Source organism: Heliangelus exortis, chromosome 2 (assembly GCF_036169615.1).
Source record: "Heliangelus exortis chromosome 2, bHelExo1.hap1, whole genome shotgun sequence".
Lineage (NCBI taxonomy): Eukaryota > Metazoa > Chordata > Aves > Apodiformes > Trochilidae > Heliangelus > Heliangelus exortis.
The window spans coordinates 50,056,730-50,074,877 of record NC_092423.1 but is presented as its reverse complement, the minus strand read 5'-3'; the positions used below and the strand labels follow the sequence as shown (position 1 = coordinate 50,074,877).

Here is an 18,148-nt window from a genome sequence, read left to right as displayed (position 1 = left end):
CTTCAATGGCTGAGCTCTAGTTTACACTAATCTGCTAAGTTTACATAACTGATAACCTCTGTGTAGCTGTTTCTATATAATACATGACAGTAACTTTATCTCTAAAAATGTATTTTATTAAATTCTATTGAGGTGTGGGTTTGAATTAGTGTGTGAGTGTCATGGTTATTTGGGAGAAAATAAGTGATTGTTGCTTTGATTGACATGAATACACTCAAAATGTGTTGGTGCCTGTAGTGATATCTGTACCCAGGAAAAAAAAGGTATCTGTGTTAGCTGCTTCATCAAAAAAGTCCTTCTGAAAACCTCCATTATCTGCTGTCAAAAAAAGAGAAATAACTCTCCATTTTGTAGCAACTAGCAATTTTACCCTTCAAATACAACACACTGGGCTATTTCTGCCATGCCAAAAATTTTAAACTATGTGAAAAATTGAATGACTTTTTTTGACACATTCAAGTGAACATATTTTCTGAATGGTAGTGTTGAAACTTCCTCTTTTCTTCTTGCACTATTCTGATAAAGTTGCATATGATATTATATCCCAACACCAAAGTCAGTAGTCAGTTTAATTATGATGCAGCAAGCTGCAAGATTTAATGTACTTTCCACTAATAATCTCTATTATATACATTTTTGCCTAAGCCACAGGCTTCTGACAGATGATATGAAGATTAGATAAATGTTTTTGAGTGTATATAAAAAAGGAGCAAATGTGTTACTTAAAAGATTTAGTTTCTGATATTCCTGATGAAAGGTACATCAATTTTGCATTTGAAGCAGCTGGAGTAATCACAGCTTTTCATCTTTGATAAAGTAGAATTGTTTGCCCAGAGCACTAAATACAATGCATGTTAATTGATATAAATACAGGTATGCAGTGGATTTTGTTAATAACTTGCTATTGCGTTAGCTGAAAATGTTAAATTGAAAAGGTAATTCAAATTTGAAGGTATTTCAGGTTGAGATCTTTACGTTGTTGTTGTTTTTAACATATTCCTTAATCACATAAAAATGTTTTCTTACACATCTTTTAGGACATGAGTGTGGAAGTATCTTGTATTCAGACTGTGGATATCAAAGGCAAATCTGTATTTTTTCATTTTAGGAATACCAAAAGTTTCACAGTGTAACTTCAAACTGCCTTTGCGCTTAATTTGTATCCCAGCTCAGCCTTCAAAAGCAGCAAGCCACAAGCTAACGATTGATACCAATAAACCTCCTGTCAGTTTTCTCACTCTTTTTCCAGGTAGGTTTTTAAATATGTCTATAACAGGAGATTTGTTAGGAACTCTTGTTTGTGCTTGTGAAATAATGAGGTAATTAACAAAGCTAATGTTAGAGTGTTAAAAAAATTATATTTTGAAAACAATGGTGGCATAGGATTTCAGGAATAACCTGCCTGAGATAGTATATCTATCTGGTAAAGCTGCAGATTTCTCTGCACAATGGGTATGATACAGATCTAACTTCTATGTATCCAGAAAATCTTTTTATATAAAATTTCATCAGTAGGGTTGTAATGGGGAAAATATGGACATAAATTTAGAAAAGATAATCAGGGCAAAGAATAAGTGATAAGAATGTAAGGATGCAGTTGCTTTGGAGAATGATTTATGGAATTCTTGATACAACAGCCTGGAACTAATCTTATTTAATAATTTCGTTAGCCTTCTTGGCTCAAAAAGACATGTACTTAGCGATATTTTCTATTGATGTACAAACCTGAGCTACATTTTGTCTTCAGAAGAACATTAAAATAGCATGAAGGAGGAATTAGGTGCCATTTAGGATGGGAAAAAGGAGAATTAGATTGAGTACTGTAAAGTCTAATGTTACAGAAATAATTCCTGCTGTTATTATGTGCTCCTAATTTGGATGAGATAGAGGAGGTGGAGGTTTCCACACGAATACCCAGTGGTACAATATGGTGCAGTCATAAGCAAACAAATAATAAATGTGGATGCATTAGACAGAATGTTTCCACAGAGGAAACTAATATCCTCTACTACACTGGCATGCTGAATTCTGATGATAATAAATAAAAATCAAACTCAAAAATGCAAAAAAAAAGGCTATGTGCATTATCTGGGTATTTAAAGATGAGAATTAAAAGTGACTTATTTAATCTACTAAAACACAGGCAACAAAATGAATACAGTTGCCTTCAGTAAATATTTTGTGGCTGCATTGTTGAATTAGATTATCATATTGGCACAAAAAAAATGAATTAACAGGGCTTATAAAGTGATAGTGAGTAAGTTCAGTCTGACAGTGATTAAGTTTCTGAACTGCAGAGGACCACGTTTCACAGCTTTGAGAGCTGTGTGGCCAGCAACTTTGATATCATATTTTTAAAGTGGAGGTGCATCTATTTTTGAAAAGGCTATGTAGTGCATTTGTCATAGAGCAGTGGAGTAGGCAGGGTTGGAGTATTTGGTAGCATAATTTTCTTCATTTTGAGGATACATATTTTCTCTTGAACCTGTGTATTGTGTAATGACTTACTTGAAACAGAGAGGCCTTTTGTCCAAAGGTGTACCTTCTGGATTTTTAATCATAGGCTTCCATTTTGGCTAAGCAATAATAATAATAAATTTCTGGAATTATGGATTTCTGTTTAGAGGTGCTTTCAAAATAGAGCATTATATTTTAACCTAGGGATGAATTGTTGAAAATAATATAACACAGTGTGTTATATATACTCCAGAAGAGGTATTAAAATCTTCTAACTTCTGTTCATCACACTTTCAGAGTTTGTGGGGAAAAAAAAGGCATTCTGTTTATGATGTGATCTGTCAAAAAACTTGGGATTTTTTTCTATTCCCTGTTTTGCCTTATCTCTAAGTGAAGGTTGTAAGAATGGATGGTGCAGAGTAGTTTGTGGAATATTGTACTCTAAAATTTAACCTTGTGTGATCCACTACATGGAATGGAAGAAGGTGGACTTGCATGAACTTTGAAGAGTAGCTGGTTTTAGCAAGCTAGATGGTTGTTTTGTTCTGTGCTGAAAGATGAAGAGTGTGCTTAATCATTTTCACTGTAGTAATCTGCATAACTTTTGCATAAATACCTAAATTAAGGGTGACTCTGCATCCAGTAAAATGTGGTGGTCTTTGGGCTTTATGCTACTTACAGTTCTCTAGATGGTACAGATGTATCTTATAAAAAAAAATCTACCTTTTATTTCCAAGCTGCAGAATAGCAAGTGTGTGGCTCAGCTTGCACCCCTGAATGAAGTGAGGGTTTACCAAACTACTACTCTTGTTCTTTACTTCTGAGGGAGCAATCTCATTCAGATTGCCTTTATTGAATTCATGAAAAGGTTCACATGGTACTGGCTGTGTCTTGAGGTTTGTTTGAATACCAGTGTCAAGTTGCAGAAAACTGTTTAACTTTCTCTTTCAGACTTTGTTGATTCATCTGAGAATGACCAGGCAAATGCTCTGGGATTTCAGTTTTTAACTGGCTCAAAAACCACTCTTCTTGCTTCAAAAACATCACGTAAGTGCTATTGGTATTAATGTAGAATAGGCCTCATCATCAGTTAATATATATAAAAAATGAGAATGGGAACCATAAAAAGGATAATCACTGTGAGAATTAACACAGGATTTTCAAATTGATAATTGATTTTTACCCTCTCTCAAGTATCTAATTACATTTCTAGAGAAGGCACAAAATTTTGTAAGGAAACACAAAAATCAAGTATTGTCACTACGGTGACAATTCTCTGAAGAAACTGTATTTCTTCAAGTTCTAGCAGTGTTTTTATTAATTAATACCATCATTACTATAGTGGAAAACCCGTTCTTTTCCTCAAAGGTATTTAATAGCTGTGTTTGGAAGTAGTCATATATTAGAATTTTTGAAAGGGACTAAAAAGCAGGTTTCTAACTCTACTTTGCCTTGACTTTAATTTAACATTAGACCCTACTTACTTGTATCTCTACATCTAAGTTAGTGTCTGTCTCTATGTTTAGATGCCCGTATATCATTGTATTTAGAAGATTATGTATATAGAAGATTCAGCATCCTCTCTGTTATGTTTACAGAATGTAAGATTGTGCATGTAATAAGCTATTACCTGGTCTTTTGTATATGGCAGTTTGTGAGTTAAGCAGTCGTGTTGAAATCAATTCTGTGTACGTGCTCTTTAAAAGGTTGGCTCTGTTCATTTCAGAGTGTTTATGATGTTACCCAGTGCAACTACTGAGCTCACTGAACTCTTTTTTGGCAAATGCCTTGGAACCAAGTCAGTTCAATTGTATAGAGCATTTTCCATGCCAGCAGAGCAGAAAGATTTCATTTAATACTGAAAAACCGAAAAGCTAGAGTACCTAACACACACTGCAGAGAGTTCAGATGGAGCTCTGAGATTACTTTGAGAACTGTTTTAAGTGAGGAATCAGAATCTGGTTTGTTGATGTGGAATTCTTTTGACACAAAAATAATCTGCCTCACTGTTTCCAAAAATGAGTATTCATGACGGGTTATATAAATATTAGTGGCATCAGCTCTGAGCTCTGAGATAATATTTAATACCTTTTCTAATGTAATCAAATGTGTTAAAAGCAGAAACCATCTGGAGACTAACTTTCATTGTACCAAGAATCACTTTACCTTCCTAATGTTCAAATCCATTTGTACTGGTTTATGTATGCAATATTTGCATGCTGTGTTTTGTTGTTTTGTAATATTTGCTTAAGATCTACTATTTAAACAATTTAAAGGAACTGGATATGCAATTATAGTTTCTAAAAATTAGATAATGTAAAGGATTTATAAGTAACTTTTTTCTGGATAACAACTTAATCTTTTATTTGGGTATCGTTTAGCACAGTTGCTAAATTGATTGTGTGTAAGGGAAAAATTTGTGTCTATGTAGCAAATGTAATTTAGCTTCTAGTGAGGCTATAACTTTTAACTCCCCCAACCCAAACCATCAAGCTTTTCCTCTCAGGTTTGTTTATTCACTAGCCAGGAATGAGGCTTGTAGTCTTACTATAAACTTTCCCACACTGCTTTACTTGTGAAGTTCACAAAGGAGATTCAAAATATCTGTTTCTCAGTGTGAGTGCTCAATTCTTGTGTCTGGGTATCCTTACTTTAGAAAACAAGCAAATTGTTTGATACCACCTTCCATGTTATCATCCTGTTGCCAGCATCCGCTTCATCCATTGGTTTGGGTTGGTTGCAGAATTTCTTAGCCAGGGGTTGTGTATTTTAAATGTGACCTGAGTAAAACTTACCTTATAAACCAGGAACTGTAAAAGGTCTGATGCTCAAGCATAGTTCAGAATATTTTTATGAGCAGAGACTAGTCATGATAAAAATGCATTGTTTGGTAGAATTTCATCATATTAAATGTTTGTGCTTGAGTGGACAGATCTTATATAGAACTAATGAATGCAAATGAAATTATATATTGTTTGGTATGGCCTTATTTCTATTAAACTATCTATGTAGTTTAATAGCTTATATTTTGTAAATGTGCTTACACAACATTATCATTGTGGAAAAAATTATCAGTGACTAGAAGCAGTAGTGTTTCAGAAAAATAAAAAAGTTAATTGGGACTGAACAATCCTTATTTCTGTTTTTACATGAAAGAAATTAATCTTGGACAATGGAAGAATAATAATTTTCTGTATGTCTTATCAAGTGGACCTTAATTTCTGAATGGGAAGAACTGCAGCTAGGAATGAGTCTCCAGGTTCACTTGGGTCTCACTACTGAAGCTGCTGGCTTCAAAGACATCTGTTGTCACTTTTGTTTTTCATTGTATTAACTAATCCATTCTGAACAGTAATTGAAGATGTTACTTCAGCCTGTCAAGAGGACTGCTGCAAAGAAGCCCAGCCTGAAGTTAATTTTGACATTTAATACATATTAAAAAGAAGCTCATGCCACTTAGATACAGATTTTAAGGTTTTTTTTTGGATTTTTTTAAAGCTGTCTTTTGAACAAAGTGTAAATAAGTCTTGACTGCTAATTGTGGCTGGTTGCTGGTTTGTTGTTTTTTTTTTCTCTCTGCTGGCTGGACTTACTGGCTGAAGTGCACTGAATTTTCTAGTCTTCCTTCAGATAACTACAGACAGGGCAGCCATTCTTAATGCTATTTATGCTACTTGTACAACCTATTGTAGTGTTAAAAGCCTTTGTAAAAGCCTTTGTAAACTCAGTAAGCTGTTGTTGCTTCTCATCTCAGCTTTTCTGTTAGAGAATTTTCTGAAAAGCTATCTTAATTTTTGTAACAGCTTTTTTTTTTTGTTTTTAAAAAAGCTAACACAAATTGGTTAACTATTATAAAAACACAGATATTAAGCACAGATATTAAGTTTTTCATTGTGCTTCCGTTCAGTTTTGTACAGTTTCTAAATCTAATTTGTGTGTTTTTTTGAGAGCTGTAAAGCAAATGGCTACAATGCTTTCTCGTCAGGCCATGGTAAAATTAGATTGTGTTTGTATTGACCAGCAATGTATGGTAACTAAATAGGCATTTTCAAGGAAATTAGCTTTCTTCATTTTAAACCATTAATGTACTAGATATGTCAATTATAATTGGAATGACTGTTGGTTTGGCTTGAAAACATCTGAGCTAATTTCCCTCAAAGAAAAATCACTTAAGGCAAAATATGATGGTACATCCAACAAACCCCAGCCATTACACTGCGAGTGTTTAAAAAATTGATATTAGGTTGAATGTTATCTTTAGCAGATGGTGTTCTTTTCTTTAACAGGCATGTTTTTAAATAAAACTTGATTCTTTCCTGTTACATTATAAACAGAATTTGTCATTCTCTGTTCAGTGAAATACATATCCTGGGAAAGATGCCAGTGGTAATGTCAAACAATCTTGAGTTACTAATGTTGAGTAAATTTTTAATAAGAACACTCAAATTCTAAAGAATTCTGGTTAATTTTATATACTGTGCATGTTAACAAGGGTAAAAAAAGAACTGTTTTGTATAAAAGCCCAACAGCTTTTCCCTCATAACTGCCTATCTGTCTCTCTCTGGATAAGGCATTGGTTGATGCTATCTTATCTCTTTTAATACGATAATTGTAGATGAGTAATGAAAGGAATAGGGAACTATTGTTTGCAATTGCTTATCCAGAAAAAAACCCTAAAAATGCTGTTATGATTTTCCAATTTTTTTCTCTCAGCGTTTAGTTAATTCTGATTTCCTGAACTTTGAAGAGGGGGTTATACAAATGCCAACTAAAAGCAGCAGAAATAAAATCTCATCCCGCTGGATTGATAATTTGAAATTCACTGAAATTTGATAAGTTAATGAATTTGCTGGGGCAGACAACACTGGATAATAGGATTTTTTCAACTTCAATTTATACTATTTGATTTCTCCATTAAGCCTTTTTTACAAAGCCATAATGTGTAGATGGATAAAAAACACTTTCTGCTAATATTAGCTGCATCTAGAGTGAAGCATAGCACTATCAAAACTAAATATTGTTTCCTGTGACTAGTTAGTGTAACACTTTCTCTACGAGAAGATATTCTAGGAAGTGGAGATGTAATAAAAATTCTATTGAGTGTATTATTGAAGAATTCAGCAGCCATTTCCAAGTTTCAGTATTTCAGGTGGATTAGTGTTGGTTTGTTACCACTGTCATCAGATGCTTAGGTTGCTGTCTTTCTGTAACAGTGCCAGGTGAATTGAACCTGATTCTGCCTCCAGCCCTCAGAAAAACTCAGGTTGTGTTATGGCAGAGAATTTCAGACAACCTTAATATCATCCAGTAATACTCTTATTTCTTCTTTATAGTAGTTTTTCATAGCTTTTTGTTCTTCTTGAACAGGCCTATACTCAGAAGTTAGCATTCCTGAAGCAATAAATACTTTTGTTTTGTGCTACAAAATTGCCTGTTAATGTTAGGCTAAAAAAAAGTATTTAGGACTGACATCAACAGAATACAAATATGTCTTTAACACTAATGAACTTGTATCTCTTATGAAAATTTCATATGAACTTTGGGTACAATTAGGAATTTAAATTTCTGTTATCTATACTATGGTGTATGGTGAATGTATGTTGCTTAAATGGATATTTATTAGTCTTGTATGTGTTCTTGTTTTCAAAGAACGATACAGGATCCAGAGTGATCAGTTTGAAGACCTTTGGCTGATAGTAAAAGAGCTCACACTTCGCCTTGAAGAACATTTCAAGAAGCAAAACTGCAAAGACTTCACATGTAACTTTTCTGGTTCAATTCCCCTGCAGGAATATTTTGAACTAATTGATCAGCATTTTGAGGTATGTTATATAGTATGTGAACCATTAATGTTCTGCTATTTTGAGATTTGTATGTTAGTACTAAGATTAATCAGGCTATAGCTATCACAGGCTTTCAGAAAACAAAATGTTCCATCAGAGTGCTGGAAAAAATGTCATAATTTAGTTTTTAACTGCTGAAGTATGCCTTGCCTCTGAATAAATCCTAATAATTAGCAGAATGCAAGTAGCTAGTGTGCAGTCTGCAAATAATACAAGTTATGGTAATATTCTTTGCCCTTCTGCTCACTGACTGTAGAGAAGCCCTGGGTTCTTCATTAGCTAGGGTAATGTTAACAGTAAAATTGTTTCTAAAATTTGACCTTTTTTTAGGTTCTCTCACTCTTCTGTAATAATGAAGCCATGAGTATTTTATTTTTTTAAGCATCCTGGTAATTATATAAAAATATTTTAAAAAACTGACTGCACTTGTAGGATTAGCATTGGAGGCTCAAGGAAGTTTGAATACCAGACCAGATATCAAATAGATTAAACATAATTAAATAGATGTTAAATAGAATTCCTGTTTGGCATCCAGATGTGTAGATGACAGTGAGAAATTCCATATAGGTCAGATAGCTTGTAGAAATAGATAATGAGATACATGTACTCCTTCTACCCTGCCTTCCTAGTACAAAAAAAAAAAAAAAAAAAAGAAAAGAAAAAAGAAAAAAAAGAGAATAGCTATTTGGAAATTTCTGTTGTGTTCAGTAATAGGCAAAAGTAGCAACATATGTATGTGAGAAATGCCACTGGATGTTTTTTCGTGTCAAATTCTTTATGCAGTGGAGCCATCGCCACACAGAATGATGAAAGTTGTAGTTGGGATGGTCTGAGATTTTTTAAGGAGTCAGCATAGATCGTGGTCAGTCTTCCAAGCTCATGAGTAGTTACTCTGTTTCATTTTTTCTTACTTGATACAGAAAAAGGGCTTTTTTGTTTTTTAGTGATTGGTATTGTAGAAGTATCTTAAGCATAGGCTTTATTACATTGTATCACAGATTTAAATATGTTGAAATTCAAAATACATGTGTGATTCCTGGAATTCTAAATTAGAATCTAAAGATGTCGCAATTGGCTATTTTGAAGTTTCTGAAATTTTCCAGTAATTACGTGGTCTAAAAAGTATCAAATGATCTAGCAATGGGGTTCTAATGCTCCCATCTCAGTTTCAACACACTCAACACACACTTTTTTGACAAGCTGTTGAAAATATTACCTGATATCTCTTTTTTCCTCCTACTTCCAGAAAAGCATCATAGTTTTCCTTTTCTCTTAGCTTACATGAACTGTCCTTCCTAGTCATGTGCTGACAGAAAGCGATGTTTACTTATTTTTAGGTATAATCTGTTTTCAAAATTTAGGAAACTTAATTTTACTGCTCAATTTGGGGCACTTAAAAATGGATATGTATCATAACATTCATCTCTGGAAAGCTGTATGTCCTCATATTTCGTGTGATATACTAGTTACAAGTCGACTGGAGTCCACCTTTTTGAAAGACACGTTTATTTAGTGTTCTTTTTTTGTGTTAGAGGCAGGTACTGAAACATGGTAAAATGATTAAAATATAAAATACGATTTGTTAGTATCCAGGCATTTAATGTACAAGGTTCACAGTTTTGTGAACATTTCAAGAAACTTGCTGTAGCTGATCAATATATTCAAAAGGAAAAAGGATTTTACTTAGGGAGTCATTCGTAGATGCAGAATTTAGTACTTTTGTTCCTGTTTAAGGAAATAACCATTTACTTTCTACTACAATGAACTCGGAGTCCAATACAATTTTTTTTTTAGTCTAGAGTTTTCATAGACTGTTGACAGTTTGGATTTCAGTAGCGAATTATTGAAAATGTAAATAAGCTTCCTGAGGAGCGTAAAATATGAAACTGGTGTAAGCACCGTTATCCTATTTGAATAACACGAAATCTCCCAAGCGTTTTACTGTTGTTCTCTCATTTCATTTGGGATATGCATATATGAATATGACCCTTAACCTAAATTCTTGATAACCCTGAAATCGCAGCTACGTTTGAATGCTGAAAAGTTTCGGGAGCTGTTATCGGAAAGGGCTGTACAGTTCCGAGCTATTGAGCGGCGATTGCTGACACGATTCAAAGACAAAACTCCTGCTCCTCTTCAACATCTGGACACCTTGCTAGAAGGAACATTCAGAGAGGTCAGTCCAGTTTGATTATCAGCCTAACCTTTCTTTATGTTGTTGGTAAAACTCAGCTTAAAACACATAAGCTATACTTTCCTGGTTACATTAACCATCCAAGAGACCAGGAAGCTGTAATTTGTTTAACCTAATATTCCCTCTAAGTTTCCAGATGATTTGCAATAGTTTTATTTAATCTGCAACCGCAAAATCTCTACTCCTGGGTCACACCAGCTTGACAGCACATCATTCTTTCCTAACTGATGTTGATAGTGTAAATATTTTATAGTTCATGTGAAAATATTTTATAGTTCATAGCTTGTGTAAATATTTTATGGTACGCTGTAAACTGGTGGAATGGTTTGGCTGGTCTGACATTCACAACAACGTTGTCTGATGCTGACCATGTCCTTTCTTATGGGGATTTTCTAATCATTTCAGAATGTGATAGCTGCAGAAGAGCAATGTTTTAAAAAAAATACTCTCCTAAACCACATCCAGACTGGAAGTATACAAAGTATAAAACATTTTTACTTCCTTCTCCTGCCTCAACACTGCATTGTTTCATGATGTGTCCCATTTGCTAAGAAGTTACTTCATGTGTTTTGTACTTTTCTGTTGGAGGATCCAGTTTTACTTTCTAACAAGGAAATTAGGTTTATTGAGTCACAATTATCCTTACCAGAAAATAGATTTATCTTTATGTGCTGTTGTATATCAGAACAATTGAAAAACAAAGGTGTGAAGGGAAAATATTTTCTCTAAGAAAACATTTCTTTACACTGGAGAAAGCTGCCTATCCATGTTTGATTAGACATGAATCGGATTTACCTTTATTTCAGTCTTCAGTGTGAATGAGTTAACTATGAGATAGTTTATGTTTGCAGGTGAGGGTTTTCTGGTTACTTTAAGAAATAGTAGGCATTGTTGTGATAGATGGGTGATTTCTTTAACACTTTGAAATGGCATGACTAAATAAGCCCTAAAGATAAACAGACGAGAGTCTCTTGAGTCTGCTATTGCTGTGTAGAGCTGTTGCCTTTAAGCTTAAAAGCAACTGGGATGTACTTGATATTTTTTTATGCAGCTGAATTGAAAGATAAGTTCTGAGAATATGACCAAAATCAAGTAGTTTAAATAGATGCATATTGCAGAAACTTTCTTCATTAAGTTCTTAAAACCAAAAATAGATGGATGCTTTTATTAATAATTATTGTTGTGAGCTTTTAGAATTAAAATTAGTGTAACTGATAGGCAATTGAGGAAAAAAGTTTCTTTCCTGAGGACAGATGCACATTTGTTAAAATTTTGGCTTAGGCAAGCTCATTTTTTTCATAGATTTCCTTTGTCATTTTCTTATGGTCCCCTTGCAAGAAAAAGATATTGTTTGTAGTACGAACAAAACCGATGTAAAATACTAATTACCAGAGAAACCTGACTGCTAAATATGTTGTTTAGAAAGCGAGAGCTGTGGCAGGATTTTAATGTCTTTGCTATGTGGATGAAATGCATTTCATATATTAGAAAAGCTCTTGCTTTCTTTAATTCAGTATCATCTCTGTCTTTATTTGAACATTTATGTCTCATGCAAATAGTTGAAGTATTCAAAATATGGTGTGTGTGTTTTCAGTAAAGGAATAATGAGACGGGATAAATATGACGGGTATGAAGTCTCACTCCAAAAATTCTTTTAAGTGTGTAGTTTTTGACATTGGAATAAATATGATTGTATTTTTGACAATACTGCTTTTCAGAAGAACTGTTGAAACAAGTTGTCACTTTTATTTTGGGAAGTTGTCTTTTTTGAACTCCATGTTTGTTTTTAGTGGTTTTCCTAATCCAGAATGCATTCAGTGAAGAATGATAATCCATGCTCCATAGACTCTTAGCAGAATGACTATTTTTCAGCAGCATTTGGACTGAACTCTGAATAAGTGAAGTAGAAGTTCTAGGGACTGTTGCAATGCAATAGACTTGAAAAATCCCACAATAAAATACTGCAACAGTTAGAAAAGAGAATTATTTCTCTTCTCTTTTCATTGTCTGAGAATCTCATCTCCTCCCTTAAGTTGAATATTTTTATTATGAGAAGTAAAATTTCCATTGGTTTATCCCCTTATTTTTCACCAAAGTAATTGTTGCTTACAAAGAAATGTTTTGTTATTTTGTACAATGGGATGTGCAATCAGAAGGGAAATGTCTATGTTTTAGTTTTATGGTGTGTTCCAGACCTTTTAATCTAGAACAGGAATCAGTTTCCATTTAGTATGTAATTTAATTATTCTTTCTAACTAAGAATTTCAACTTGGGCTCCATTTGAGTTACATTCTTAATAGAAAAAAATATTATAACAGCATATTTTCTTTTAAATTGAAGCTATAATGGTATTCTGTGGGGATAGAAAGGTGCCTCTTATTGCTTCCCTTATTTCCTTGCATCCAAACAGTTGCACAGCTGATTAAGAGCCTTTGGGGGAAAAACCTTTTTAATAAAAAATAATAGTGAAAATTCTACTCATGTAGTTTTATTGCTTAGGTGTGGTATGTACCTATTTTAAAATTATTCAGTACAGTTTCTTTGCCCACGTGCAAACTGGTGTGAATAGCTGAACTGATGTAAATTTTACAATTGAACTAGATTGTAAATATTAAGTTTCTGATTTTCAACTTCAAGTAAAAGCTGTGTGCAATATGGAGCTAAAAGTTGTGTAGACATGCAAGCCAGAGAAAATTCTTGAAGCTTAATTTCATTCTCTGGTAAAACACATTTCTAGTTATGAACTAAATTTTTGTGTTAATCATTGTACCTTGTAGATTACCAAAAGGCATGATATATATTTAGTGTGACAATAAAATAAGTGTCCTGGTTTGGGCCAGGATAAAGGTGATTTTCTGTCTTGTTAAACCGTGACAATGAGTTATGGGTTTATTATAAGGAAACTTCATCCTTACTTTTCATCTTCACAATAACAGAGAAATGTATAACCAGACATGAAAGAGTGCAATGATGAAAAACTTGCGTTAGGCTTTATAGTCCTGTTTAATCTTCTAGAACTTGTCTTTCTGAAGTAATATTTTAGGTCTAGGTAGATTTGAATTAACAAATTTGAGTCACACTTAACAAATAGTGACCTTACGTGCTTCATTTTGGAGGGAAAACAAAAACTATTATATACATAGTGGCTTTGTATATTAGGAAAAGGCAATACTATTCTTATGATGTTTAGGAATGATTTGTAGGAACGTATTATGAAAGTAAGGGAAAAATCAGTTTGCAGTAGATGCTATTTGTATTCTTATGATTTATTTTCTTGATATCTGGTTAAAAAAACTTACCAGTGCATTTTGACAGGCTGCTGACTCTTGGTCTAAGAAAATAATTGAATTAGATAAATTTAAAAGCAATTGAGCAATATTTAAGATTGTATAGATATTTTGCAGTTTAAAGGACCTCAAATATGAAATGAAATTGCAGCAAATTTTATGGTAGCTGTTGTAAACAGCATGTACTTGGTATAATTCTCACCCACTAGAGACACGTTTATGCATGAGAGTGTAATTTAATGATCTTTAAACTCTACAATGTGTTTTCTGTCGTATTGGGAGAAAAAATAAAACCATAGTTTGGCAGTAGCTTTCTAATCCTGACATCTCAACATCTCCTCATGGCCCCAGCACCTCCTCTGTTGGTTGCGGATTTATCTGCTCTCGAGCCAGTGCACTACTGCTGGCTGGCAGTAGACACCTAACCTGGCAAGATGGAATCTCTCACTTGTCTTACTAGAAATACTAGTAGTTTCTTTCTCCTCCTAGTCTGCTAATTTTTAAAATACACAGATGAACTTAATTTCTGGATTTTCATGTCACTGTGAAATCTTACCCGGTTCTTGAACACAACAGCTCCTAGGACTAGACTGACAAAACAAATCTGACATAAATGGTAAGCAGAGTTGCATAAACATAGCCATGTATGTTTAATAATTATATATTCTACAACAGTGGGTCTTCATTTTTGACTGTGATACATGTTAGTTTTTCTTTCTATTGGGTACTTTATAAACTTGAGTGTGTCTTGCCATTAGTAACAGACTTTTCTAGGCAGAACTGCTTAAAATAATTGATTTTGAAAGTTTATTCCCTTTATTTTCTCCTAATTCAGCTCTTCTGCCATGGTCATCATGATTATATTATTAGTGAATAACTTGTCTCGTAGAAATGCTTGGTTGTAAACAGCAATTAAGTGTCATTCAACATAATTTTCAGATCTTGCTTTGTAAACAACCAGAAGTTGTCCAGTTTATTCTGCTGTCTTTAGTATTTGGTTTGTATTTCTATTGGCTGGTTTTGTTCTTGCCTCTTGTGAGTTCTGCGTATGTGTTGCAGCTTGAAGAGATTCACATGCATAGGAATTTTCACTTAAAAACTGTTTGGAGCAAGGGGATAAATATTAAAACACTCTTTCAGATTTCAGGAGGTGCTCATAGGCTTAAAGGGAAATAGGAACAAATCTAATTCTTACAGAGTTTCTTCAGTGTAATCTCCATCATCTGCTTTCCCTTCTCTGTATATCCCTTTCATACAGCTAGCACAGCCAGCTATCCTGGTCGTGTAGCTAGCAACACTAGAAAATAAATGTTGTATTTCACCATCAGTCTGTAAGAAGTGGTCAAAACCACAATTGCTTCCAAGTAGAAACGCCATGACTTCTCATTCAGAATAAAGAAATCAATTCCATCAGCTGGATCCATTTTAATTCTTGTTAGTAAAATATGTAGGATTTTTTTGTCTGTAACTGAGAGACCTTTATCTGTTTGTAAGTGTATCTCTTTTTCCAAAAATTTTTTTATTCAAGTTTTCCCTCACCTACAGTTCTGGATGTTAGTTTGGGACCTTGAGCATTCAGTAGAGACTTCTGGAGAAACAGATGAGTTTAACAAAGGATTTGGAAGTAAAATGTGTGTAAATTAATGCAATGGTGCTTTTAATTAGTAATGTCACAGTAAATTTCCTCTCTTTCAGTTTTTAAGTTTTGAAGAAAGATGCTTCTGATATTTTCAGAACTTTATGGGCTTCATTAGCCTACTGTTTATGGTGTAATTTAAACAGAAAATGGACTATTTCATAATTTAAAATATAACTTAAGCAATTAGGCTATGAATTAATGCCAACTCCCCAAACTTAAGACTGTCTTACAGTTTCATGACACAGCACAGGATTGGTATTTTGGTGTCCCTATATTTTTTCTTTGTTTATGTTTAACTTTTCTTTCATCCTATCCTTTTGGAGCCCTTCAGTCCCATGTGATTGTCTACGTGACACTGCATAACCATACTTCATGATCTAGTCTTCCCAAGATTGTAGTCTTGAAGGCTGACATTTAAATAATCAGATCTAGAGCCAACTTTGTAGCACTGTTTCTCCCAAAGAAAGAGAAGATTTTTAGAGCAGCACCTGATTAACGCAAGTAGGATCTGACTTGAAGCTTTGTTGAAGTTTACTCTAAAATACACACCCAAAAAGAGCATTCAACTCATGTTAAAGTTTTAATTAACTAAATGCCTGTTTTCAGAAGAGCATCCAAAAAGAGAAGACTGTGATACAAAAAACTTTCAAAGTTAAATATATGGAGAAAATGTAAATCTTTAGTATCTGTGGACATCATTTGGGATGCCATGGGAAGTGCACTGAATATTTGTTTCTTGAGGTTTCAGTAGAATGTGTAATTAATCTGAGTTTGGGACAGAATTTAAAGGATCTTAGAATCCCTTTGAGCGCATCTGACCAGCAAGACACTTGTGAGTAATTGTCACCCTAATGCTGTTCATCATGCATGTTACATCTCTCTTTCATTGTGGTTTGTGTTCAAGTAAGAGTGTTGAAACCATTTCAAGCAGTATTCTGAGTATACTAGAATGCTGTGTGCCACTTGTTGTTCATTTCATAGTATTTGAAACTACAGAAAAAATAAATCATGTAAATCATTATATTGATTGAGAAAACTGCTTGATCCTGAATTGTAACTGTTGAATGCTATGATTCCCAGCACTGCGAGTAGAAACCAATATTCCTATTAACAGTTCACAAATGTAAGTATTTTTTTTACACAATATTTTTTTACACAATATTTTTTACACAATATTTTTTTACACAATATTTTTTTTACACAAAATGTAAATATTTTTTTTCCTTGTCAAACAGTTTGGATCACCTTTCAGAACAAATCCTTAGTAAATTTAAACCACCATTATTCTAAAGAGAATGGTTTTTAAGACGTGGAGTTCTGGCGCAGTGCTTAAGGCCTTGTCTTTATGCCTGGGGACATTACCACACATCTACTTTGCCAAATGTGAATGTGTTGCCATCTGGAAGCTTTGTAGCTGTGTTAGAGTTGGCCAAGAAAAATGTACCAATACCCCTTCTTCATAGCATTTTACTAAAATACTTATGTGGCTATCAGTTGGAGATGGCTCACAGTCTCTGTCTTGCAGTTGGCGTGGAACAATTTTATTCCTGTCCACACTTTTCCCTTCTGTCCTGTTCTAACCTTTTGCTGTGGTCTTGGATTCTGTGACTAGCAGGGTTTCAGGTGCTCTCCATTGGACCCCAGGCATGTGCTCTTGTTCAATCTTTTATCTGGTATTGCCCTTGGTCAGTTTCCTGGAGTCCACTTAACTCAAATTCATGACAGCTTTTCCATGATCCTAAATTTCTAGTCTGCTGAAGGTATGCATATTTAACTTTTAGAGTAAATTATAGTTCAGGTATTTGAAAAAAATTTTATATGTTAATGTGTTTTGTTGTTAACGTGAAAAATACAGTTGTGTGGAAAAACAGAGCTACCCTGATTAGAAGTTTTTAACGTACTTTCATCTCTTCAGGAAGAGATTTGGATGCTGTCTCTGCTTTTGAAAGGAAGCACAATCTCATTCCCTCCTTTCACATTTTTCTCTGCTCTCGGAAGAGGATCCCCTCAGCAATCAGAGAACACCCATTTGTTTTTTTGTGTCTCCTACTTACAGGACTTGGCTACAGACTCAACAGGTAGAACTGGCTTGCTTATAGGCATTTTTTTTTCATTTTAGAGAATTGGAAATACTCTAGGTTAGTAATCCTGTTAGATAAACTAATTTCTTTTGATATTTCCACAATCATTTCACCAGAAAAATGAATTTATCAAAGGCAAATGCCTTTGCTATCCTTAGGTGCAGGTAGTTTATAGGCAGAAGTACCAAAGTACTTATTTATGTACAAGCCTATATATATGTATATATAATTCATCATCTCTTCATTTTAGTCTTCAGAATTGTTCCTGAATGTCTTAAGAACTGTATATCTTCAGAGCCAAATTTTACTTCCATGATAGTTGATGCTAACAGGTCCAGCACCTACTGGATCTACTAAAGAAAAAAAAAAATTTCATTTCTCTCCTTGCCTTATATCCATCTACTGATTTAGGAAGCTAGTGTCTATTTCCAATCTACAGTGTACTACATGGGTGTGATACAAAAAAAGTGTCCATGTTACAATTTTTAAGATAAATATAATTTTCTAATCTTTTGAAAACAAAAGTAATGTTCCTCGTATTATTTTAACACTTGCAATGTGGGGAGCATTTCATCTGTTGCTGGTTTGTGGTCAGTTGCAAGTAAAATTCATTATGTTCTATTCACTAAAACACATGGAATGCCATT

At 33.8% G+C, this 18,148-nt stretch overlaps 1 protein-coding gene across 1 annotated transcript in view; it reads left to right on the top strand.

Moving 5' to 3' along the window:
- BBS9 (Bardet-Biedl syndrome 9) overlaps positions 1-18,148 on the top strand; it is a 282,566-nt gene that overhangs the window by 61,529 nt on the left and 202,889 nt on the right. The window contains exons 17-20 of the mRNA XM_071736076.1: positions 1,109-1,249; positions 3,409-3,504; positions 8,107-8,279; positions 10,324-10,476. Of these exons, the coding sequence (XP_071592177.1) occupies positions 1,109-1,249; positions 3,409-3,504; positions 8,107-8,279; positions 10,324-10,476 (563 nt within the window). The remainder of the gene's footprint in view (positions 1-1,108; positions 1,250-3,408; positions 3,505-8,106; positions 8,280-10,323; positions 10,477-18,148) is intronic.